Consider the following 23,366-nt stretch of genomic DNA (forward strand, 5'->3'; position numbering starts at 1 on the left):
ATTGCGACAATAAGAAGCCAATACCTGACACTTTTGTTCTCACTTTATCATGTGCTTTGTGTGTGGTTTTTTTTCTTTTTTTTTAGGGATGCATCATTTGGAAATTGCACATACAACCTGACTGTTCTGGACTGTTTGCATGGCATCAGGAAGGTAAGAGGTGTGAGGAGTCTGAACCGTTAACAAATGGCGATGCATCTCAAAAATCTGAATCTCTCTCTCACACACACACACACACACACACACACACACACACACACACACACACAGAGTAGACACACTCAGCACTGGTTCCAGAAATGGGTGAAAGGCAGGGATTTTCCACCGAGGTGGATATGTCATGTGTGTGTTGCAGACATTTCACATGTGCTGTCTGAATGACGCTGATTGAGTACAGCAGTTGAGGTTTGAGCAAAAAAATGCAGCCCTGGTGCATTTTTAGGTAACCACACCTGAAAGGTTTGAACATGCAGCAATGTATCCAGACTGGTTTTCTGTAAACGTACGCAGAAAGTGTGTGTGTGTGTGTTTGGCAGTTCATAGGAGTGGGAGGAGCACAGAAGACGGCAGGCCAGAACTAAGTTTCGTAACCCTTTTATTTTTACACACTTTTCAGTGGTCTCTCATACATACATACAGACACGCTCACACACACATCAGGTGTCTGGTTCGGGAGAGAGCTCTCCTCTGCTCTCGCTCTCTCCTTAAATAGGGCGCGGTCACTGGGGAAGGCACACAAACACACGTGCAGTGATTCTGCCACTTACCTTCCCTGACTCCGCCCTCCAGTCACAGACCGACGCTTGACCACACCCCCGCTGCCACAGTGTGTCTGTTAGATGCTCTTTAAAGAGGCCATGATACTCCCCATTCTTCTTAAATTACATGATCACTGTTAACATTGTACCGCGAGTTGGCCTAGTGGTTAGCATGTCCGCCTCTCGATCAGGTCATACCAAAGACCATCATAAAAATGCTACCTGCTGCCGTCTGGCAAGGCACGCTGCACTACAGATGTGAGTGGGGAGTCAAACTCTCGTGGTTACCAGAGGACCAGCCCCCCATTGTAACCCTAGCTATGTAATAGGCGAGAGGCCGAGGGCTACAGAAACTGAGATCGGCGCCGCCCTATGTGCCATACGGTGCGGGAAGGACTTTAGACTTTTAGATTGTTAACATCAGGCTGTTAGCAGATTTCACTTCACCTGGAGATCATTCACAATGTAGTGATGGAAAAGGAGAGCGAGCTATAGAGATGGAGTGAGATAGAAAGAGTTATGGAATGAGAGATTGAGCTAGAGAGCAATAAAGAGAAATGTGGCGTGAGAGCTGGAGAGAGAGATGGAACAGCGGAAAGAGAGATGAAACTAAAAACCTGTAGAGATGGAGCAATAGAGATTAAGTGATAGATATGAAAAGAGGTCTACAAAGATGAGGGCAAGAGAAATGCAGCAAAAACTATAGACATGGAGAAATAGAGAGATGGAGTGAGAGCTATAAAGATGGAGCGATTGAGAGAGATCTGTAGATATGGAGCAAGAGAGCGATAGAGATGGAGTCAGAGCTATAGATGTAGGCTATGTTCACGTTACCAGGCTGAAGTGACTCAAATCTAATTTTTTTTTGCCTTAATGTGCCACAGATCTGACTTTTTTTTTTTTTTCAGGGCGGTGTGGAGACAGAAATCCAGTCTTTTCAAATCAGATTTGAGTCACGTTTGTATGTGGTCCTAGATCTGATATGTATCAGTTTGTAGCCATGTGACATGAATGAGAACGGTCAGATCAGAATTTGTGGCTTTTTGCCTATACACACACACTGAGCACTTTCTTTCTTTATCAGCCAGCACCAGCAGCTTTGCAAAGCAACAATGGAGGAGAGCTATAGTAGCTAAACAGCCAAAGCTAGCTGTCTGGATTTTTATTTTTTTTTGCCTTCTCGACCTGATCTTGTACAGCTCGCAAATTGTTTGCTGTCCTCCCGAGCAAAATGTGACAAACACTAACTACTAGCACGTCCATTTAATTGGTTTTAATACCAGGAGTCGTCTCACGAATATGACTTTTTTTGTTGTTGGTGAAGCAGACGACTCGTGCAGAAACCTATCAATGTGATCACGTTTTGGAGGACAGATGTGTTCACACTAGATACATGTCACTTGTAATTATGAATGTGAACCGTCAAGATGGGCAAATCCAATCTGGGCAAAAAATAGAGTGAGATCTATAGAGATGGAGCAAGATCTACAAAAATGGAGAGATGGAGTGAGGTCTATCGATAAGGAGAGAGAGAAATGGAGCGAGATGTACAAAGATGGAGTGATGGAAAGAGATGGCGTGAGGTCTATCGATATGGAGCGAGATCTGTAGGGATGGAGAAAGATCTACAAAAATTGAGTGATGTGAGGTCTATCGATATGAAGAGAGAAATGGAGCAAGCTCTATAGAGGTGGAGCGATAGAATGATGGATGGAGCAAGATCGATAGACATGGCGTGAGGTGTTTAGAGAGCGATAGAGAAATGTGTAGAGAGACAGCTATGGAGATGGAGAGATGGATCAAAAGAGCTTGAGGGATAGAGCAAGAAAGCATTATAGAGATGGAGCATAGAGCAAGAGAGAGTTGGAGAAATGGAGAGAGGTAGGATGGAGCAAGAGCTATTGAAAGAATAAAATAGAGGCTTGAAGTTCTCTAGTCTCAGTGTCTTTTGTTTAATTAGTTAAAGATGGCAAAAATGTAACCATGATTAAAAAAAAGATGGAATAATTGTGTGGTTGTGTTTCTCGCTCTGCCCACTTGGCTCCACCACGTGGCTCCACCCACACAGACTGAGCTCAGTGCAGGAAGCTCCATGTGAGCTCATCTCACAGTGCAGGAAGCACTCTGTCAATATCTGGCAGAAAAAAAACTCACATTCTTCCACAGATTTTTCCATCTCGTAGAGTCTCCGAGCACAGTGTCACTCCCCCTGAGAAAATGAACTCCATGCCCTTAGACAAACAAACCCCTCGTTCCTTTTCTCCTGTCTTCAGTATTTTCCTCCTCCAGCTTGGCTTTATTAAAACATGCCACACTTATGAACATCAGAGGATGTGCTTGATGAGGGGCTTGCTGTTAATGTGGCTCGGATGGTTGTGACATGTTTGTGGCGAGCGTTAATTAGCAGGCAGTGAATCAGCCTGCTATTTTAACAAGCTATACTATTCAAAAAAAGTAGGGGATATTTTATTTTGAGATCCAAATTTTCACATATACAAAGGGATACGAAAGCATGTTGTATAGTTCCTTACTGAGGAAGCATTTCCAAAGAAATTCATCACCCAAACACATCAATGACACTCTCATGATCAGCACGGGATGCTACTGATGATCAAGGGGGTCGTGCCACAAATTTACATGACTCTGAATTGGAAGGTTAGAACCACTCCAAAGGAAGATTTTGAAGAGAAAGCATCAGATTATCAGTGGTTGAAGTCATTAATTAAACAGAGACCATGCGCCGTCTAACACAGGATGAGAGGTTACGTGCCCTTGGCATGCTACAGGTTGGCACAAGACAGGTCGTTGTGGCAAGAGCATTGAATGTTTCCCAGTCTGTCATCAGCAGATTATGGTCCAGACATCGTGCTACAGGGTCTGTTCAGGATAGACCATGATCCGGTCGACCAAGGGCAACAACTCAGGCTCAGGACAGATTCATCCGCACTATTGCCTTGAGAAGTCGTATGGTAACAGCAAATCAGATAAGGTCTCAACTTCGAAGGGATACTGGCTTGGTAGTGAGTGGCCAGACCATCAGGAATCGACTGCACAGATTTCACTTACATGCCCGACGTCCTCGTGTCATTCCCTGTTTGAGGGATCGTCACATTAGGGCCAGACTCCAATGGTGTTGTCATCATCAACGCTGGGATAATCGCCGATGGAACCATGTAATGTTTTCAGATGAGTCGAGGTTCACTGTGGACTTCCTGGACAGACGCAGGAGGGTTTGGTGCCGACGTAACGAACGTTTCCATGACGTTAACGTCATTAGACATGATCCGTATAGGGGTGGCTCTGTAATGGTGTGGGGAGGCATCACTGCTGCCGGCAGACTTGCATGTTGTTGCTGGACATGTCACAGGGCAGTACTACCGGGACAACATCTTGGCACCCCATGTTGTGCCGTTTGCACGTCGTTATGGCCGCCATTTCATTTTCCAAGATGACAATGCCAGATGTCATAGGGCCAGGATCGTTACAGATTACCTCCAGCAGCAGAATATCACCAGATTACCATGGCCAGCACTCAGTCCGGACCTTTCCCCCATCGAGCATGTCTGGGACATGCTTGGACAGCGGCTACGCCAACGTGAACAACCTCCTGCCAATGTCCAAGAACTTGCTGCAGCATTGCAACAGGAATGGAATGACATTCCCCAAAATGACCTGGGACGTCTCGTTAGGAGTATGCCACGCCGAGGGGGTTTTACCCGCTACTGACTCGGTTTCAAAATGGTGGTAAATTTGCTGTGTGACCCTGTGTTTGTGTTGACCCTTATTCTGGAGAATCTGTCCTTTACTGACTGTACACAGGGTTTCGAATAAATTGACAAATGTTTCCTTAATGTTTTTCTGTCATTTGATTCCTTCCTGACCTCATGATCTGCATTTCATTCTACTTGTAAATCCAATATCCCCTACTTTTTTTTGAATAGTATATTTGTAATGGCATGTTAATGCACCATGTAATGCTCCCAGTGCTACCTATTTATTTTTCACATGATTAAGTACTGCCACTAATTCACAATTGTGTTACATGAAGCAACACTTATCCTGAATTCACAGCGGAATTCAAGACCTCAAATCAAATGCATCTCTGCCATGTGTCCATACATATTTTTTAGCCATGGATGACATATAGATAGATAGATAGATGGATGGATAGACACATCAATAGGTGGATGGGTAAGTGGATTGATGAAAGACAGATGGGTGGATAGACAGAAGTATGGACATAGATGGATTGACATTGACAAATGGATAGGTAGACGTATGGCTGGATGGATGGCTAGACAGATAGATGGACAGAGACATTGGATAAAAGACATGACATGAGCATGTGTTGCTGAGTGAGATTACAATGATTCTATGTAAATATTGATCAGCATAAGCTATATTAGAGCTATACAACCCCAATTTCAAAAAAATTGGGACACTGTATAAAACATAAATAAAAACAGAAGGCAAAGATTTGCAAATAATGGAAACCATATATTTCATTGAAAATAGTACAAAGACAACGTTTCAAATGTTGAAACTGAGAAATTTTATTTATTATTTTAAAATATATGCTCATTTTGAATTTGATGTCAGCAACACATTTCAGAAAAGTTGGGACAGGGGCAACAAAAGATTGAAAAGTTGTGTAATGCTTAAAAAAAAAAACTAATTTGGTTAATTGTCAACAGGTCAGTAAGATGATTGGGTATAAAAAGAGCATCCCAGTGAGGCTGAGTCCCTCAGAAGTAAATTTGGGCAGGGGTTCACCGCTCTGTGAAAGACTGCGTGGGCAAACAGTGCAACAAGTTAAGAATAACGTTCCTCAATGTAAAATTTTAAAGAATTTGGGGATCACATCATCTATGGTACATAATATCATTAAAAGATTCAGAGACTCTAGAGAAATCTCTGTATGCAAGAGACAAGGCTGAAAACTGACATTGGATTCAGGCCCTCAGGAGACACTGCATTAAAAGCAGACATGTGTCTGTAGTGGAAATCTCTGTATGGGCTTAGGAACACTTCAGCAAACCATTGTCTGTGAAAACAGTTCATTACTGCAGCCACAAATGGCAGTTAAAGCATCAATAAACAATATCCAGAAACACCACCACCTTCTCTGGGTCTGAGCTCTTTTACAATGGACTGAGGCAAAGTGGAAAATTGTCTCGAGATCCGACGAATCAAAAGTAGAAATTCTTTTTAGAAATTATGGACACCACATCCTCCAGGCTGAAGAGGAGGGGGACCATCCGGTATGTTATCAGTGCACAGTTCAAAAGCCAGCATCTGTGATGGTATGAGGGTGCATTAGTGCACATGACATGAGTAGCTTGTACATCTGGGAAGGCGTCATTAATGCTGAATGATATATACAGTGGGGAAAATAAGTATTTGATACACTGCCGATTTTGCAAGTTTTCCCACTTACAACGAATGGAGAGGTCTGTAATTTTTATTGTAGGTACACTTCAACTGTGAGAGACAGAATAAAAAAAAAACCCCAGAAAATCACATTGTATGACTTTTTTTAAATAATTAATTTGCATTTTATTGCATGAAATAAGTATTTGATCACCTACCAACCAGCAAGAATTCTGGCTCTCACAGACCTGTTAGTTTTTCTTTAAGAAGCCCTCCTATTCTCCACTCATTACCTGTATTAATTGCACCTGTTTGAACTCGTTACCTGTATAAAAGACACCTGTCCACACACTCGATCAGACTCTAGCCTCTCCACCATGGGCAAGGCCAAAGAGCTGTCTAAGGTGGTGTTTACATTAGACCGTATCCATCTCGTTTTCGTCGCGGATGCACTGTCCGTTCACATTAAAACGCCGGGAAACGACTCCACAGGCGGAACAACTTGAATCCGCCAGGGCCCACGTATTCAACCCAGTTTGTATCTGATCCGGTGCTGTGTAAACATTAAGATACGAGGAAACGCAGTGCTGAACTCTAGCTGACGTCGTCATTGGACAACGTCACTGTGACATCCACCTTCCTGATTCGCTGGTGTTGTTCATGTTGGTCATGTGACGCAACTGCTGAAAAACGGCGCGGACTTCACTTCCTGCTATTGTTTCCGCCTTGTATCACCTTTTTGTTTTTCATTAAAGAGTATAAAAGTATGAATATAATGCTTTGCTTTGTCATTCTTAATGTTGTTCATGGTAAGATGCAAATGCTGCCCATTGTGTAGTTATGATTGTCTTTAGGCTTGCCATCCTTCCACTTGCAAGTGGTGAGTGACTTTCGCATGCCCGATATGCACTGGGATCACACACACAGCGGCTCAGTCCCGAATCACTGCTCGTGCGCTTCACTCGCGTGCTCTGTGAGCTGTGCAGGGCCGGAGTGCGCACCCTCCAGAGGGCACTCGCTGTTCAGGGCGGAGTGATTTGGAGCGCAGCCGCTGAGGAGGAAGCGCTGAGCCGCACTGACACATTTCAACTTGCGTGCCGTCTAATTAGTCATGTGATTAGCGTATCCGTGTATTGGCGTTGCTGTGTGCACGCGAATCGTGTATTGGCGTTGCTGTGTGCACGCGAATCGTTTTAAAAACGTTAATCTGATGATCCGCTGATACGGTCTAATGTAAACACCACCTAAGGCTGCTGGGCCATAGAAGGTTCACGCTGCACGCTGCATGTTGCACGCTACACGTTCACGTGAAGAACCGGACCCTGGGCCATTAAACTTCATGCTTGGATGTTCACGTGTTGCGTCTGTTCTACTTTGACCGAGTAACCAACAATATGGACTCTTCGGATGACGACGATTGCCTCATTCTGCTTTTACTGAGACAGAGGAAGAGAAAAAGGAACAGAATTTGGAGCCGAGAACACTTCCTTCTGAGAGAAACCCGTGGTGAATTTCACCGAACATTCTATAATCTGCTTGACAATCCCGATGAAGAACTATTTTTCAATTATACCATTCAATTATATTTTTTCTGAAGTTTTCCCCTGAAAGCATAGCGTTATCTCCCTAGACCCGTTCTGATTGGCTGGCGCGGCGGTGACCGCATGCATTGACTGGAATTTCCGTCTTCACGCCTAGAAAAAAGTGTGCATGTTCATTTCATGCTTCACGCGTGAAGTGTGCAGCGTGCAACGTGAACGCCGTTCTATGGCCCAGAGCAAGTCATGCTACGTTTGTCCACTTTTCTTTACACGCGTGTAGCGTGCAGCATGCAGCGTGCAGCGTGAACCTTCTATGGCCCAGCAGCCTAAGGACACCAGGGACAAAATTGTAGACCTGCACAAGGCTGGGATGGGCTACAGGACAATAGGCAAGCAGCTTGGTGAGAAGGCAACAACTGTTGGCGCAATTATTAGAAAATGGAAGAAACTCAAGATGACTGTCAAATCTCCTTCGGTCTGGGGCTCTATGCAAGATCTCGCCTCGTGGGGTATCCGTGATCATGAGAAAGGTGAGGGATCAGTCCAGAACTACACGGGAGGACCTGGTCAATGACCTGAAGAGAGCTGGGACCACAGTCTCAAAGATTACCATTAGTAACACACTATGCCGTCATGGATTAAAATCCTGCAGCGTGCGCAAGGTCCACCGCTCAAGCCAGCACATGTCCAGGCCCGTTTGAAGTTTGCCAGTGACCATCTGGATGATCCAGAGGAGGCATGGGAGAAGGTCATGTGGTCAGATGAGACCAAAATAGAGCTTTTTGGTATAAACTCCACTCGCCATGTTTGGAAGAAGAAGGATGAGTACAACCCCAAGAACACCATCCCAACCGTGAAGCATGGGGGTGGAAACATCATACTTTGGGAGTGCTTTTCTGCAAAGGGGACAGGATGATTGCACCGTATTGAGGGGAGGATGGACGGGGCCATGTATTGTGAGATTTTGGGCAACAATCTCCTCTCAGTAAGAGCATTGAAGATGGGTCGTGGCTGGGTCTTCCAGCATGACGATGACCCGAAACACACAGCCAGGGCAACTAAGGAGTGGCTCCGTAAGAAGCATTTCGAGGTCCTGGAGTGGCCTAGCCAGTCTCCAGACCTGAATCCAATAGAAAATCTTTGGAGGGAGCTGAAACTCCGTGTTGCCCAGGGACAGCCCCGAAACCTGAAAGATCTGGAGAAGATCTGTATGGAGGAGTGGGCCAAAAACCCTGCTGCAGTATGTGCAAACCTGATCAAGAACTACAGGAAATGTCTGACCTCTGTAATTGTAAACAAAGATTTCTGTACCAAATATTAAGTTCTGTTTTTCTATTGTATCAAATACTTATTTCATGCAATAAAATGCAAATTAATTATGTAAAAGTCATACAATGTGATTTTTCTGGATTTTTAATTAATTTTTTTTTAGATTCTGTCTCAGTTGAAGTGTACCTACGATTAAAATTACAGACCTCTCCGTTCTTTGTAAGTGGGGAAAACTTGCAAAATCGGCAGTGTATCAAATACTTATTTTCCCCATTGTACACGTTTCAGAGCAATATGCTGCCATCCAGACAAAATCTTTCTCAGGGAAAGCCTTCCTTCTTTCAGCAAGACAATGCCAAACTGCCTTCTGCACATATTAAACCTGCATGGCTCCGTAGTAAGAGTCTGGATGCTAAACTGGCCTGCCTGCAGTTCAGACCTGTCTCCCATTTAAAACATTTGGTGCAGTATGAAGCGCAAAATATGACAAAGGAGACCCTGAACTGTTGAGCAACTCACTGTATATCAGGCAAGAATGGGACATTTCTCTTTCAAAACTACAGTAATTGGTCTCATCAGTTCCCAAACATTTAGAGTGTTGTTAAAAGTAGAGGTGATGCAGCACAGTGATAAACATGCCCCTGTCCCAACTTTTTTGAAACGTGTTGCTGACATCAAATTAAAAATGAGCATGTATTTTTCAAAAAACAATAAAATTTCTGGGGTTTTTTGCAGCTGCAAATCACAGGTTTATTTTAATGTGATCATTCTAATATGTTCTTGTTTCTATGGTAACAGCTCATTCACAGGGATGTGTATGACTGATAGTCCACATCAATGGTTCACAAGCTGTGTAACTGTTGATTTACAAGGAGCCGTCTAGTTAACATTTATGAAAGGAGTCTTCACTCAGTGCTTTGTAACAGTTTTCTGACATGGGAAAGTAATTAGCAGAGAGGAATTTACGCTTTTGTGAGATAGTAACACACCACCTTGTCATTCGTTGACTGATTATTTGCTGATAAACAAATTTGAAGTTTATTGGTCTACTCCCTGAAAAGTCACACGATCAGATTTGCAAATTGTCTCAAGCTTTTGCTTATTTACAAATATTGATTTTTTTATTTTTTAAATATGAAATGAACAATGTGTGATGTGCTCTTTCTGTGTGTGTTTTTAAGGCTCTACAGCACGGCTTCTTGAACTTTGAGACGTTTGACGTAACTGAGTATGAGCACTATGAGGTATCTGGAAAGTGTAATGGAGTTACAGTGTCTGGGTTCCATACATGTATTTTGTGCTTTGGGCCAGCTTTAACTTAGAAGTCGTTTTTGGCCTTTTAACCTCTCTCTGTACTGCCATATCCTGCTTTTGCAACATGATTAATTCAGAATTATAACTTTCATAACCCTTTGTATAACTCTGTCTCTCTCGCGTTTGTCTCCAGCGTGTAGAGAACGGAGACTTCAACTGGATCGTCCCCAGCAAATTCCTGGCCTTCAGTGGGCCGCACCCAAAGAGTAAAGTAGAAAACGGTAATCACAGCTCTGCCTGCCTCTGTGTTCCTTGCACAGTGGTATCTAAGGGAGCCGATGCATGTTGTGTGACGTGAGCACACCAGTGGCCTTGCAGCCAAACAAGTTTGATTTACTTCCTTGTTACTCTGTGTTGCTAAATGCAGTTATCCAAACTGACGCCCACCATCCAAACTAGTGACCTTGGCTTGCATCTTTACATCGTTTGTTATAATAATGACACTTGAGTCTCTTTGATTTAATGAGTTTGATTCAGATTGTCACAATACAATTATAAAACAATTCTCAGTGTGTCTATAATCTTGTCCTGGCCAAAAATAAAATGTATTTTATTTCTTTGAAAGAAAATCCAATTATGGAGAACTGTGCATCCATTCAGAATCCTTTAAGGACAATTCAATTTGTTTTCTTACCGCTAGTGCGTACAGGGCTAAGTGTAGCAAAGCAAAAGTTTGCGAGTTAGTCATAGATTTATTTATTTATTTATTTACGTAAATGTTTTGTGCAGTCCTGGTTCACAACAAATTTTCTGTGAACAACAATGCAAAAAGGTACAGCAGAACAAGTGAAAACATTGTGAATATAAACACAATTATCTTTGTTCTTGCTAGATTATCATAAAACAATTATAATATTACCATTATTTCTAGACACTTCAAACTGCAATTGTTGCCTCTTTCAGGAAATAAATGTATGAAAGAAGCAAAATTATGCTATGAAGCTTAAATGAAGCAAAATGTTTGTCATCTCAGTCATGTTGGTTTTTCACCCGTCATTTTTACTTTCTTGTTGCTAATTTCCAGCATCATATGATTAATGAAAAAAAAACATAAATTCTGGTTAGACATCGGAGCTAAATATCCAAGAATCTGCACAAAACTTATTCAAAAGTCAGATTTTAGGTCATTTGTGGATATTCAAGTTATCAAAAATATTTTCCTGCCCCTATCATATTTGCCGATAAATTGGAGTTGAACTGCATGTCAGACTGTACACTGCAACCCTGCTATAACAAACTCCTTGGGGGGCGTCCAAATAGTTCGTTATCCTGAAAAGTTCGTAATGCTGAAATGGACCCGCTTGTCACACCAAACACTCACTCTTGCGTAAAACAAGACCAACTGTGTTTAATTTATATTTGTTTAATTCATTTACATATTTATGAAGGAAATACATTACTCTTTTCAGTGTGTCATGTAAAGGAGGTGGCTGGACGGATGTAATTGCAGAAAGAGTGTTTATTTACAAACAGGCAGTAAACAGCTCCAAATTGTAATGTGAAAGCAGAGTGAGGAAACAGGCAAGGGTCGCGCGAGGCACAAACGGAATAGCCGAGGCAAGAATGAAGGGCAGAATCCAAATACACAAAACCAAAGTCAAAACCAGAAGGGCAGAATCCAAATACACAAAACCAAAGTCAAAACCAGAAGGGCAATACAGAGACCCAAGGCACAGCATGTATGCTTCGCAAAGTCTGTGCGTTTTCAGAGTCTTTAAGCGTATGTTGTGATTGCGTTCTGATCAGCCACAGGTGCATGGCAGTTACTCCTCAGCGCAGACGTGAAGAGCAGTTTGAGGCAAGTCATTGTGCATGCGGCTGTGACACAATGTCCATAAAAATAATGCGAATATTGTAAACTTTCACTTAGTAAAAGTACGGTACTAGTGTCCCATCAGTTTTACTTGCCCGAGAAACTTGTAATCCTGGACTGCTTTAATTTAGGCATTTTCTCCTCATCACAAATTTCTTCTTCCGAGTCACTATAGAGATCTTGCAGTCACGTGACCGGAAAGTACACAACCGCCATCTTGTCGGTCAAAAACACCGCTGAATACTGCTGCACTCGTGTACAGAATGGATCAATTTCAACCGACGGACTACACGGCTCATTTTTCTAATGAACAGATAACTAGATATATGTCTAAAACAAGGCGGCACGGTGGTGTAGTGGTTAGCGCTGTCTCCTCACAGCAAGAAGGTCCTGGGTTCGAGCCCCGGGGCCGGTGAGGGCCTTTCTGTGTGGAGTTTGCATGTTCTCCCCGTGTCCGCGTGGGTTTCCTCCGGGTGCTCCGGTTTCCCCCACAGTCCAAAGACATGCAGGTTAGGTTAACTGGTGACTCTAAATTGACCGTAGGTGTGAATGTGAGTGTGAATGGTTGTCTGTGTCTATGTGTCAGCCCTGTGATGACCTGGCGACTTGTCCAGGGTGTACCCCACCTTTCGCCCGTAGTCAGCTGGGATAGGCTCCAGCTTGCCTGCGACCCTGTAGAAGGATAAAGCGGCTAGAGATAATGAGATGTCTAAAATAAACGATCTACAGATTAGTGACCCTTATGGCTTACCGGACGGAGTTTTCACGACCGGATTTTGAACTGCCAGCGGAATACCCGGATGTGTATAATTACCTCATTAACTTTCCCTCGCTGTTCAGTGGTGAAGCACTGCGTGCTTATAAATCTCTGGACAGTTGTCTTTACAGAAATTCAGGATTTGTCAGTGACTCAGATGTGGCATCTTGTAAACAAGAATGCCCACTTGTGTCTGCGTCTGAGACGTTGAATTTTCACAGAAGGAGGGAAGAAGTTGACTGAGGTAAGACTGTGTGATAAATTAACGAACGAATAAGATAGGAATTTCAACATATAGGGCTTAAGTTTGTTACCGTTAAATAAGCATTGCTTGTACAGTAACGTTATGTCGTTACAACGTTGACCCACTTTTAACGTGCTGAGTACTGACTGTAGCCGGTAACAAATGCTAATTAGCTTGCTGTCAAGTTTTTCCTTTGTCGAGCTTTAAGCGTAAGGTCATGGGTGTTACTACTGCTTGTTCCTGCCGTAATATGATGCGTGATATGTGCTGTTGTCTGTTCATAGCCACTTTTTTAATCTATGCAGTTAGCATTGTTTTGTTACTAGTATTGTATGTTTCTTTTTGCTATTTAACCGGAGTGTAACTGCTGCCATCTTGACGAGATCACCATCGCAAGAGATTTTATCTCACTGTTTTTGGCGTCATTACATTAACATTTACTTTTATTCATTTACCCCCCAGTAATAATTATGCCAAGCAAGCACAGACTTGTCTTGAGTTTTGAGCCAATCACGGCAGGGCAGCACTGTGGCCTGAGGTAAAACATGATAGTTTAAGTTTGTTTAAATTACAAAAATGAGTACACCCAATGACTCTCATATACTCTTCATATAATCACTGTTTAAGTAATGCAATAAAACTAATCTTTAAAAGTGGTATTTACTCAAACTGTTTGCATAGAATGAACTTTGGGGTTAACGGTGTAATAGTGTTGCAGTGTTCTGCAAATTTGCAATTTAATATTTCAGATCTTGAGACATGAAAGTGCCATTTTAAAAAATAAAAGGTCAGAAATGTTTTCTTTGTCATCTGTTTAGTTCATTTTATTTCCTCAATAATTTTCCTTGATTGAGAAATCGGTCTGGGCTCTTATGGGTTAATCAGTAGCCTGCATGCTAGTATACGTTCCATTTACAGTCAAACATTTTGATAAACTCCAGGCTCAATTTTGATTCATCAAAAATCTGCGTAGTAGTACAGTCTGAAGATGCTCTTGCACATTCAGTGTCAATTGAACAAAAATTATGGGAGGATATAGGTTTAAGTTTTACAATTTTTGAAGTGAGTGATGGATTGATAAGTTTAGATGTGCTCAATATTTTCTTATCTTCAGACATAATAGTGTAGGAGATGTTTCTTTACCTGCTTGATAGTTTTGACTGGGACTCCAATCTTCCTCAGAAGAGTCATTAGTCCTTAAATTAAATTCATTATAAACGTGAACTTAAAATCATTGTTTTATTTTATGGCCTTGGTGCCCTGGCTTTTGGCCTTCGTGCCCTCAAAAAATTGACAGCGCAAAAGACCAAGTGGCCTTGCCCCTAAAATGACCAAATTCCAGGCCCGTTTGTTAAATACGAAAGTTTGCAGTAAAAGAGTTCATTATAGTGGGGTTGCGGTGTACTATGGCCGATTGTTGGATTGAGCTCTTAGTGCAATAAATTACCCAGTTTAACCCCTTTTAAACTCTCATACTCTGCTGATGGGGCCACATTGATTCCTCACTCTCATAACCTTTCCTATTAGCATCAAATTAGTTACAAATTCCATGCTTTAATGGTGAATAACTGAAAAATAAAACTTAAAGTAGAAAATGCAAGAAAAAAATTGGCAAATTTCTATTCAATCATATCCAGTATGTAATCTTTACCAGGTTTGGTACGATACATTTTCTCTTATTTTAAATCTATTTTAAAAAAATCTTTTTGTTTAATGCAGGCTATCCCCTCCATGCCCCCGAGGCTTACTTCCCATACTTTCGTAAGCACAACATCACCACCATCGTCCGCCTCAACAAGAAGATCTATGATGCCAAGCGCTTCACAGATGCTGGCTTTGACCACTATGACCTGTTCTTTGTGGACGGCAGCACGCCCAGCGATATCATCATGCGCCGCTTTCTGCATATCTGCGAGAGCACGGATGGTGCCGTCGCTGTCCACTGCAAAGGTGAGAGGATTCTTAAAGGCCTCACACTTTAGTTTATCCTGTTTTTCTGTTCATGACATGGCCACATGGTGGCGCAGCTGGATCAGAAACATGAGCAGCTGATCGGGCGATGGTGCTCTGTGCTGGTTTTAATGACAGCGTTCTGGATGGAATTGAAAATGATTCATGTTGTGGACGGTTATATCTTTACATTGGGGATGTAACTGAATAGAAATACGTTATTCAGAATGAGCAAATGTGGTTTTTTTTTTAACACAACAGATATAGGAGATGCACAATATCCTTTTATTTGTAGAGCTGTACATTCATTAATTTCACATATTTCTCCTCATGCTTCATTATTAAATGAAAATCCTTCCTGAAAATGTTTTTTTTTTTTTTTTACCAACTCTTTTTATTGGTTTATCATTATTACAATTGACAGTACACAGTAAAAAAAATAAAATAAAATTGTGCACATATGATCATACAAACAGAATGTTAATGTCAGGATGAAGGTGGCAGTAAAAGAACAAACTTATAAACATTGACTTAGGCCAGATTTCAAGAAGTACACTCATGTTAAACTTGGATATACATATACAGTGGGGCAAAAAAGTATTTAGTCAGCCACCAATTGTGCAAGTTCTCCCACTTAAAAAGATGAGAGAGGCCTGTAATTTTCATCATAGGTACACTTCAACTATGAGATACAGAATGGGGGAAAGAATCCAGGAAGTCACATTGTAGGATTTTTAATGAATTAATTGGTAAATTCCTCGGTAAAATAAGTATTTGGTCACCTACAAACAAGCAAGATTTCTGGCTCTCACAGACCTGTAACAACTTCTTTAAGAGGCTCCTCTGTCCTCCACTCGTTACCTGTATTAATGGCACCTGTTTGAACTTATCAGTATAAAAGACACCTGTCCACAACCTCAAACAGTCACACTCCAAACTCCACTATGGCCAAGACCAAAGAGCTGTCAAAGGACACCAGAAACAAAATTGTAGACCTGCACCAGGCTGGGAAGACTGAATCTGCAATAGGTAAACAGCTTGGTGTGAAGAAATCAACTGTGAGAGCAATTATTAGAAAATGGAAGACATACAAGACCACTGATAATCTCCCTTGATCTGGGGCTCCACGCAAGGTCTCACCCCGTGGGGTCAAAATGATCACAAGAACGGTGAGCAAAAATCCCAGAACCACACGGGGGGACCTAGTGAATGACCTGCAGAGAGCTGGGACCAAAGTAACAAAGGCTACCATCAGTAACACACTACGCCACCAGGGACTCAAATCCTGCAGTGCCAGACGTGTCCCCCTGCTTAAGCCAGTACATGTCCAGGCCCATCTGAAGTTTGCTAGAGAGCATTTGGATGATCCAGAAGAGGATTGGGAGAATGTCATATGGTCAGATGAAACCAAAATAGAACTTTTTGGTAAAAACTCAACTTGTCGTGTTTGGAGGAGAAAGAATGCTGAGTTGCATCCAAAGAACACCATACCTACTGTGAAGCATGGGGGTGGAAACATCATGCTTTGGGGCTGTTTTTCTGCAAAGGGACCAGGACGACTGCTCCGTGTAAAGGAAAGAATGAATGGGGCCATGTATCGTGATATTTTGAGTGAAAACCTCCTTCCATCAGCAAGGGCATTGAAGATGAAAAGTGGCTGGGTCTTTCAGCATGACAATGATCCCAAACACACCACCCGGGCAACGAAGGAGTGGCTTCGTAAGAAGCATTTCAAGGTCCTGGAGTGGCCTAGCCAGGCTCCAGATCTCAACCCCATAGAAAATCTTTAGAGGGAGTTGAAAGTCCGTGTTGCCCAGCGACAGCCCCAAAACATCACTGCTCTAGAGGAGATCTGCATGGAGGAATGGGCCAAAATACCAGCAACAGTGTGTGAAACCTTGTGAAGACTTACAGAAAACGTTTGACCTCTGTCATTGCCAACAAAGGGTCTATAACAAAGTATTGAGATGAACTTTTGTTATTGACCAAATACTTATTTTCCACCATAATTTGCAAATAAATTCTTTAAAAATCAGACAATGTGATTTTCTGGATTTTTTTTTCTCATTCTGTCTCTCATAGTTGAGGTATACCTCTGATGAAAATTACAGGCCTCTCTCATCTTTTTAAGTGGGAGAACTTGCACAATTGGTGACTGACTAAATACTTTTTTGCCCCACTGTACACTAACAGACGTAATACAGATTACAAATTAGACACACAAACAAAAAACAGACGATAATAATAAATAAAATAATTAAAAAGGGGCCTTTGTGAATAACAGGGGCGTGTTTAGCCTATTTTTGGGGGTGCTCAAGCACCCCCCAAAACGAGCTCAGCACCCCCTAGCTCAGCACCCTCAAAAACACTGCTTTTGGACGTAATTTTCAGAAATAAGTGCCCTTGCGCACTGCGCAATGAATGTGTGCGCGGCAGCGCGGGTGTGTGTGTGTTCTTGAATTCACCTGTTATGTGAGTTCTATGGCCAGTAAAATACCTCTCCTCCTTGCGTCCCCTCTGATTGGGTTGCCTGTCCGCGCGAGTGCTTGCTACGACATGGTGTTTTTTTTTGTTGTTTTTTTTTTACTGGATTCCACGCCGATGAGGAACTCGAAGTAGCACCTGAGTATTATTGGCATAGCGAGATGTGAAGATACGGACTGGAGTTACAATTGTTAAACACAACACAATAATATGCATAATGCAATATTGATGTTCCCTGGTCTATGAACAGAATGATAAAAACGACATTTATCATCCATATCGAGATACTTTTGTACTTAATGTAACATAGCGTTTACTAATGTAAACTAATGTAAAATCATAATAATACACACTATTATTACACAAAACACAAAAACACATTAATTAACAATTACCACTGTTCAAAATGAATAGCTCCAACATTACAAATGCAGTAGTAGGTCTTGTTAAAAATATAACGTAAATATTTGTCAGTGGTTGTAAATGTGTAGATATCATAGTTTATTGGGTCAGCTTCTGTTAAAACATTGCAGAATTGTCTAGTCTAGTCTTCTTGTCTAGTTAAGTCTGTCTAAATGCGGAATAAACGTGGAAACACTGTCGTTCAAGCCAGGTGCCTCTGTCAGCTCTGGGGGCTAAGCACCCCCAAAGATCAGATGCTAGAATCGCCCCTGGTGAATAATATTATGGCCAACATAAAAGAAGCTTTGCTTACAAAGGAGGTAGAAAGGAGGTGGGTTTGTGCAGTGTTATCTACACTAATAAACTATATAGATGACAACTATATAGATTTATAAAGTGGCAGAGGGGAACTGAATTGATTCCAGAAATTCAGGAAAAGGGTTCCATATCCTGTAAAATTTTGTGGTGGAGCCATGCAACGTAGCCCTCATCTTCTCTAGCTGGGAATAGGACAAAAGGTCTCTTAACCAATGAAAGACTGTTGGTGGAGTGGAAGATTCCCATCTCAGTAAGATGGGAATCTTCCTAGCTAATAGAGTGGTGAATGCTATGAAGTCAGCCTTTATATTTAGGCATCAGTAGGGTAGAGGGTAGCACACCAAACAAAATAGTTACTGGAATAGGGTCAAAAGGTACATTTAAAATAGTAGATAGAATATTGAAGATTTCAGTCCACGAGTTGTGGAGAGAGGGGCAAGATAAGGACATGTGTATTAAAGAGGCTGGGGCTTGATGCATTGATCACAAAGGGGGCTTGTGTGTGGGTATATTTTCGAGAGCTTCTCCTTACTCCAGTGCCTACGGTGGAGAATCTTAAACTGTAGGAGACCGTGTTTGGTACAGGAAGAGGAGGAATGTACTCAATACAAGATTTTCTCCCAAATGTCTTCATCAAGCACCTTTCCAAGATCCCGTTCCCAGAGATTCTTAGTGGAAGATAACGTATGGTTGTATTCAGAGCAAATCCTACTATACATACAGGATGATATGCCCTTTTCACTATGGACTGGTTTTAGAGATGTATCTATTTGTGTATTTTCTGGTTTAAAAGGAAAGTTAGAAGTTTTGGCTTGGACAAAGCTATGGATCTGCAAATACTGAAAATTACTTTTATTCAAAGGACATCTGTTAGTTGCTGAAACGAGGCAAAAGTTCCACCAATATACACATCACTGAAAGAAGTGATACCTGCTTGTGCCCATGCTGAGAAAGCCTTGTCCATTAGTGATGGAGGGAAAGAATGGTTCTGTTGAATGGGGGCATGGGGCAATCAAGACTATATGCTAAAATGCCTTTTAAATTGCGTCCAGATTCTGAGGGTAGATTTAACTAAAATATTTTTAACGTAGTGTATAGTAGGAGAGTTTCCTAAAGGATATAAGAGTGCTGGGAGCGATGATGGTTTATAAAAGACTGATTCAATCTTCAGCCAAGCAGCAGTATCGTTTGGGTTGTCAACCTGTAACCAGTGATGTAACGCACGTAGATTTGTAAGCCCAGTAGTAGTACTGAAAGTTGGAGAGCGCAAGTCCTCCTAGGTTCTTTGGTCTTTCTAAGTACACTTTATGAAGTCTTGGAGCCCGTCCTTGCCAAAGGAACTCAGATATTACCCCATCTAATCTTCGGAAAAATGATTTTGTTAAATAAACTGGTATACATTGAAAGAGAGATGAAAATTTGGGGAGAATGTTCATTTTAATTGAATTAACATGTCCAGCTAGAGATAAAGGAAGTAGCGACCAGTGCTTTAGATCTTGTTTGGTTCTAGTAGGGAGAGGCTCAGAGTTTGCCCTAAAAAGATTCTCGAAGGAATTTACAACCTGGACACCTACATATGTGAATTTATCAAGGACTATTTTAACTGAAAATCAATTATAATGAAACAACTTGAAGGGCTCCATTTTTCCTTTTTTTTGTTTTGTTTTGTGCATTTTAGCTTCATAGTAGATTATGGTAACATGTCCAACAAACTTTCCTGATCTTTCTAGAATGTAACAAACCACAAAAACTAAATCTGAAAATATTATTAAATGGCAATTCTTGTCAACTATAGTCAAAAGTTCCCATACTTTACGTCAGAGGTCTGCGCGGGACATAATTTTCAGTCCCGCTCCCGCATTGTGCAGTCCCGCTCCCGCAAAGAATTATGATTTTCAGTTCCGCTCCCGCCCGCGCCTGCCATATTTTATCCCGCTCCCGCCTGCAAATCCCGCATGATGCAGACGTTCGCGTTATTTCTCACGAAAATTTTTGTCATTGGCTTGGGGAATTAAACATGCTGAGCTTAGCTGAGCTCTCCACTGACCGATCCTTCACCTAGCGCGCGTAGCGAGGGTGTGCGTTGCCAGGTGGCATGCGCAGCTGAGGCTTTACAGAGAGACCCAACACACCTACCAAAATCTACAGTGGATATTAGGAATATTATACATTGCACATAGCTTATGTGTCACTCCTCACATTTACATTCTAGGAAATACAAGTAGGCCTATAAGAAATTCATATAATTTAAAGACGCAGCGTGATGGTGCCCCGCCCCCTACTTTGAGTGGATTTGAGCATAAATATCTACAGCTCACGTTCAGTGCAGTAATTTTATAAATTTTATTTTAAACACGTTTTTAGTTAGCGGGACTGCAGCTTATCACCTCTCCCGCCCGCTCCTGCATTGTGCACTCCCCCTCCCGCCCGCGCCCGCAATGAGCTTTCAAAATTTGTCCCGCGCCGCACTGCTTTGCGTCGGGTCCCGCGGGAGTGCAGGGCTCTACTTTACGTACATGTTATTAGTTAATTAGGCAAGCATATTTTACAGATGCTCTTTGTAGATGTACAGTAGCTCATCTGTTACTAGTCTAAAGTCCTTCCCACACCATGCAATCGGGTGCATTGGGTCGTGCCGATCTCCGTTTCCATAGCCCTCAGCCTCTCGCCTATACAGCTAGGGTTACAGTGGGGGGCTAGTCCTCTGGTAACCATGAGACTTTGACTCTCCACTCACATCTGTATTGTAGCGTGCCTTGCCAGATGGCAGTAGGTACCATTTTTATGATGGTCTTTGGTATGACCCAACCACGAGTAGAACTTGCGATTTCCCAATCAAGCAGCAGACATGCTAACCATTAGGCCAACTCGCAGTCATCGGTTACTAGCTTTATGTCTAAATAAGATGCTGGCTATACCGATTGGGCAAAAAAAAATTATTTAGCACGTGTACCTTAAAGGAAAGATTCAGGAGTTTTTAACCTGGGCCCTATTTTCCCGTCTCTTTGGATTCAGATATGTACTATGGACAAAACCGATTAAAATCAGTCCAGTATTGAGTTAGAACACAACCACAAAACCAGCTAGACAGCGTAATCCTTTCAGGCAAACATCCGCATCAAAGTAAAGTGCTTGTTTTCACTGCTGACAGGCTCTTAATATTATAAGTGTCTGACAACATGGAAACGATCCCTGCAGAGATACACCTGTCTGTTTACCTCAATAACTGTAAAATAACTGTAGAAAATGACTGTTTCTAGAGCCATTGTTGTACCTTTCTCCTCTTCTGGTCTCTGACACAGCGCCTCATTCTTTGCCTGTAGTTCAGTATTGCACGGGTGCGGTTTCTTAATGTTTACAAAAGGATAGGTCACGCAGAATGTGAGGAAGTCAGTTTGTATAGGTAATCGTATGGGGCCGAGTAAAATTAAGGATTAATTTCATGAGTGAAATTGATCCTTAATTTTACAAGGAACCATACGATTACTTGTTTATAATACATAGGGCCAAATTCATACTTCGGAAGCCATTCAAGTTCACAACATTTGTCATTCACGTTTTCTGAATCAGTCAGGGCGCAAGACTATCTTGCACGTTTGAATCAGCTTCTAAAGCGTCTTTCATCATGACATGGCGACACGACACGAGGATTTTCAAAGCGGTTTACAAAATTTTATTGGAACTTCTTTCCAAAAGCCATTTTGTTGACAAAATTTGCTCATTTTTGTAACCGTAACCAAGCAATGAACTAGCCAATAGCATTTCAGAAATACGGTCTCGTGTTAAAGAAAAAAGCCCTCCTTGATCAACCAATCAGAATTGAGTAATTTGGCCCTGTGTATTATAACAAAAGTAATGCCTGAATATTTAGCTAATTTATTACAGTATGAACGAATGAATATCTGATAACATCATAAAACAGCCCCCGTGTGATAATTCACTACAGGCACTCAGGGTGTACCCTCGAGATGATGTGAGGAAGGAACATCGAGAGGACTTAGAATAATGGAATTATAAATAATTATAGTATACTGATTTTTAATTTACGCTTTTTTGTGCTCTAATGTATGAAGCAGATTTTGTCTATTAAATGACATTTTTAAGCACGGCATTTAGTATCAAACAGCTATTTTTGTTCCTGTTGCTTAGTGACTTTAATTTTCAGCAGCTACAGTGTTCACACGCTTCATCTCTGGAGACTTCCTTGCAACTACCAATGTTGTTGGTAACATCTCTAAAATCTGCTGGTCCCTTTTCACTGACAAAACAAGGTCGAGAACATCTGACAATTAGTGTATATCTGCAAGCAGCTGGCACACTGGTGTATGTGATACGAGTTTACGTGTGGGCTGCTTCTACTTTGTAATCTACTCCAGTTTATATTCTGCTGCAATATATCAAACCTTCTGCAACACTACAGTATGTGACTTGACATATGACTCACAAATCCAGACTGAACCTTTGCTTCAATTTCCTGTAAGTACTCCTTAGCAAGTTATCATGTTGCTCAACTTTTGATGTTTTGTTCATTTCCCAGCTGGTTTGGGCAGGACAGGCACGCTGATTGGCTGCTACCTGATGAAACACTACCGATTCACTGCAGCTGAAACCATCGCCTGGATCCGTATCTGCAGACCTGGCTCCATCATTGGACCCCAACAGCACTTCCTCGAAGAGTAAGTAGCATCGAAGGATTACTTATGAATTTTGTGCGAATTAGCTCCCAAGAATTGGAGAATTATTTTTTGAATCGGGATATTCTTGAGTTTGAAGTTTTGTAGAATTTTCAGTCTAAAGGCCAGTTTGTGTACACATGCATAAATACCGGCAACTGTTCACACACTAGTCTGCATATTTTATGTACATCTGGATGATTTAAAAGCAAGATCCACTAAGTAGAACATCAGAGCCAAAACAGCAGTGTCATCATGACTGTTCTCATGAGCTGCACATCAAATAGAAAACTAACCTAATTTTACTAGAAAATTGAAAAGACTGGTTCTCAGACACACCCTTCGGTAAGTTCGAAGGCGACAAGAGATGTTTTAAAAATTCAACCACTAAATGTAGTATAAAAACCAGTTCGTACCCAGTTACTCTCCAGAACAGTGCATATGTGTGAAATGTCTCATCTCATTATCTGTAG

General features: G+C 41.7%; 1 protein-coding gene across 2 annotated transcripts in view; it reads left to right on the forward strand.

Annotated features, from left to right (window-relative positions):
- The window catches only part of cdc14ab (cell division cycle 14Ab), a 106,167-nt gene that overhangs the window by 43,908 nt on the left and 38,893 nt on the right, over positions 1–23,366 (forward strand). For both annotated transcript variants that reach the window (XM_060941219.1, XM_060941220.1), the window contains exons 6-10: positions 87–153; positions 10,120–10,182; positions 10,386–10,473; positions 14,786–15,016; positions 22,758–22,896. In XM_060941219.1, coding sequence (XP_060797202.1) covers positions 87–153; positions 10,120–10,182; positions 10,386–10,473; positions 14,786–15,016; positions 22,758–22,896 — 588 coding nt within the window. The remainder of the gene's footprint in view (positions 1–86; positions 154–10,119; positions 10,183–10,385; positions 10,474–14,785; positions 15,017–22,757; positions 22,897–23,366) is intronic.

Source organism: Neoarius graeffei, chromosome 15 (genome assembly GCF_027579695.1).
Source record: "Neoarius graeffei isolate fNeoGra1 chromosome 15, fNeoGra1.pri, whole genome shotgun sequence".
NCBI classification, from domain to species: domain Eukaryota; kingdom Metazoa; phylum Chordata; class Actinopteri; order Siluriformes; family Ariidae; genus Neoarius; species Neoarius graeffei.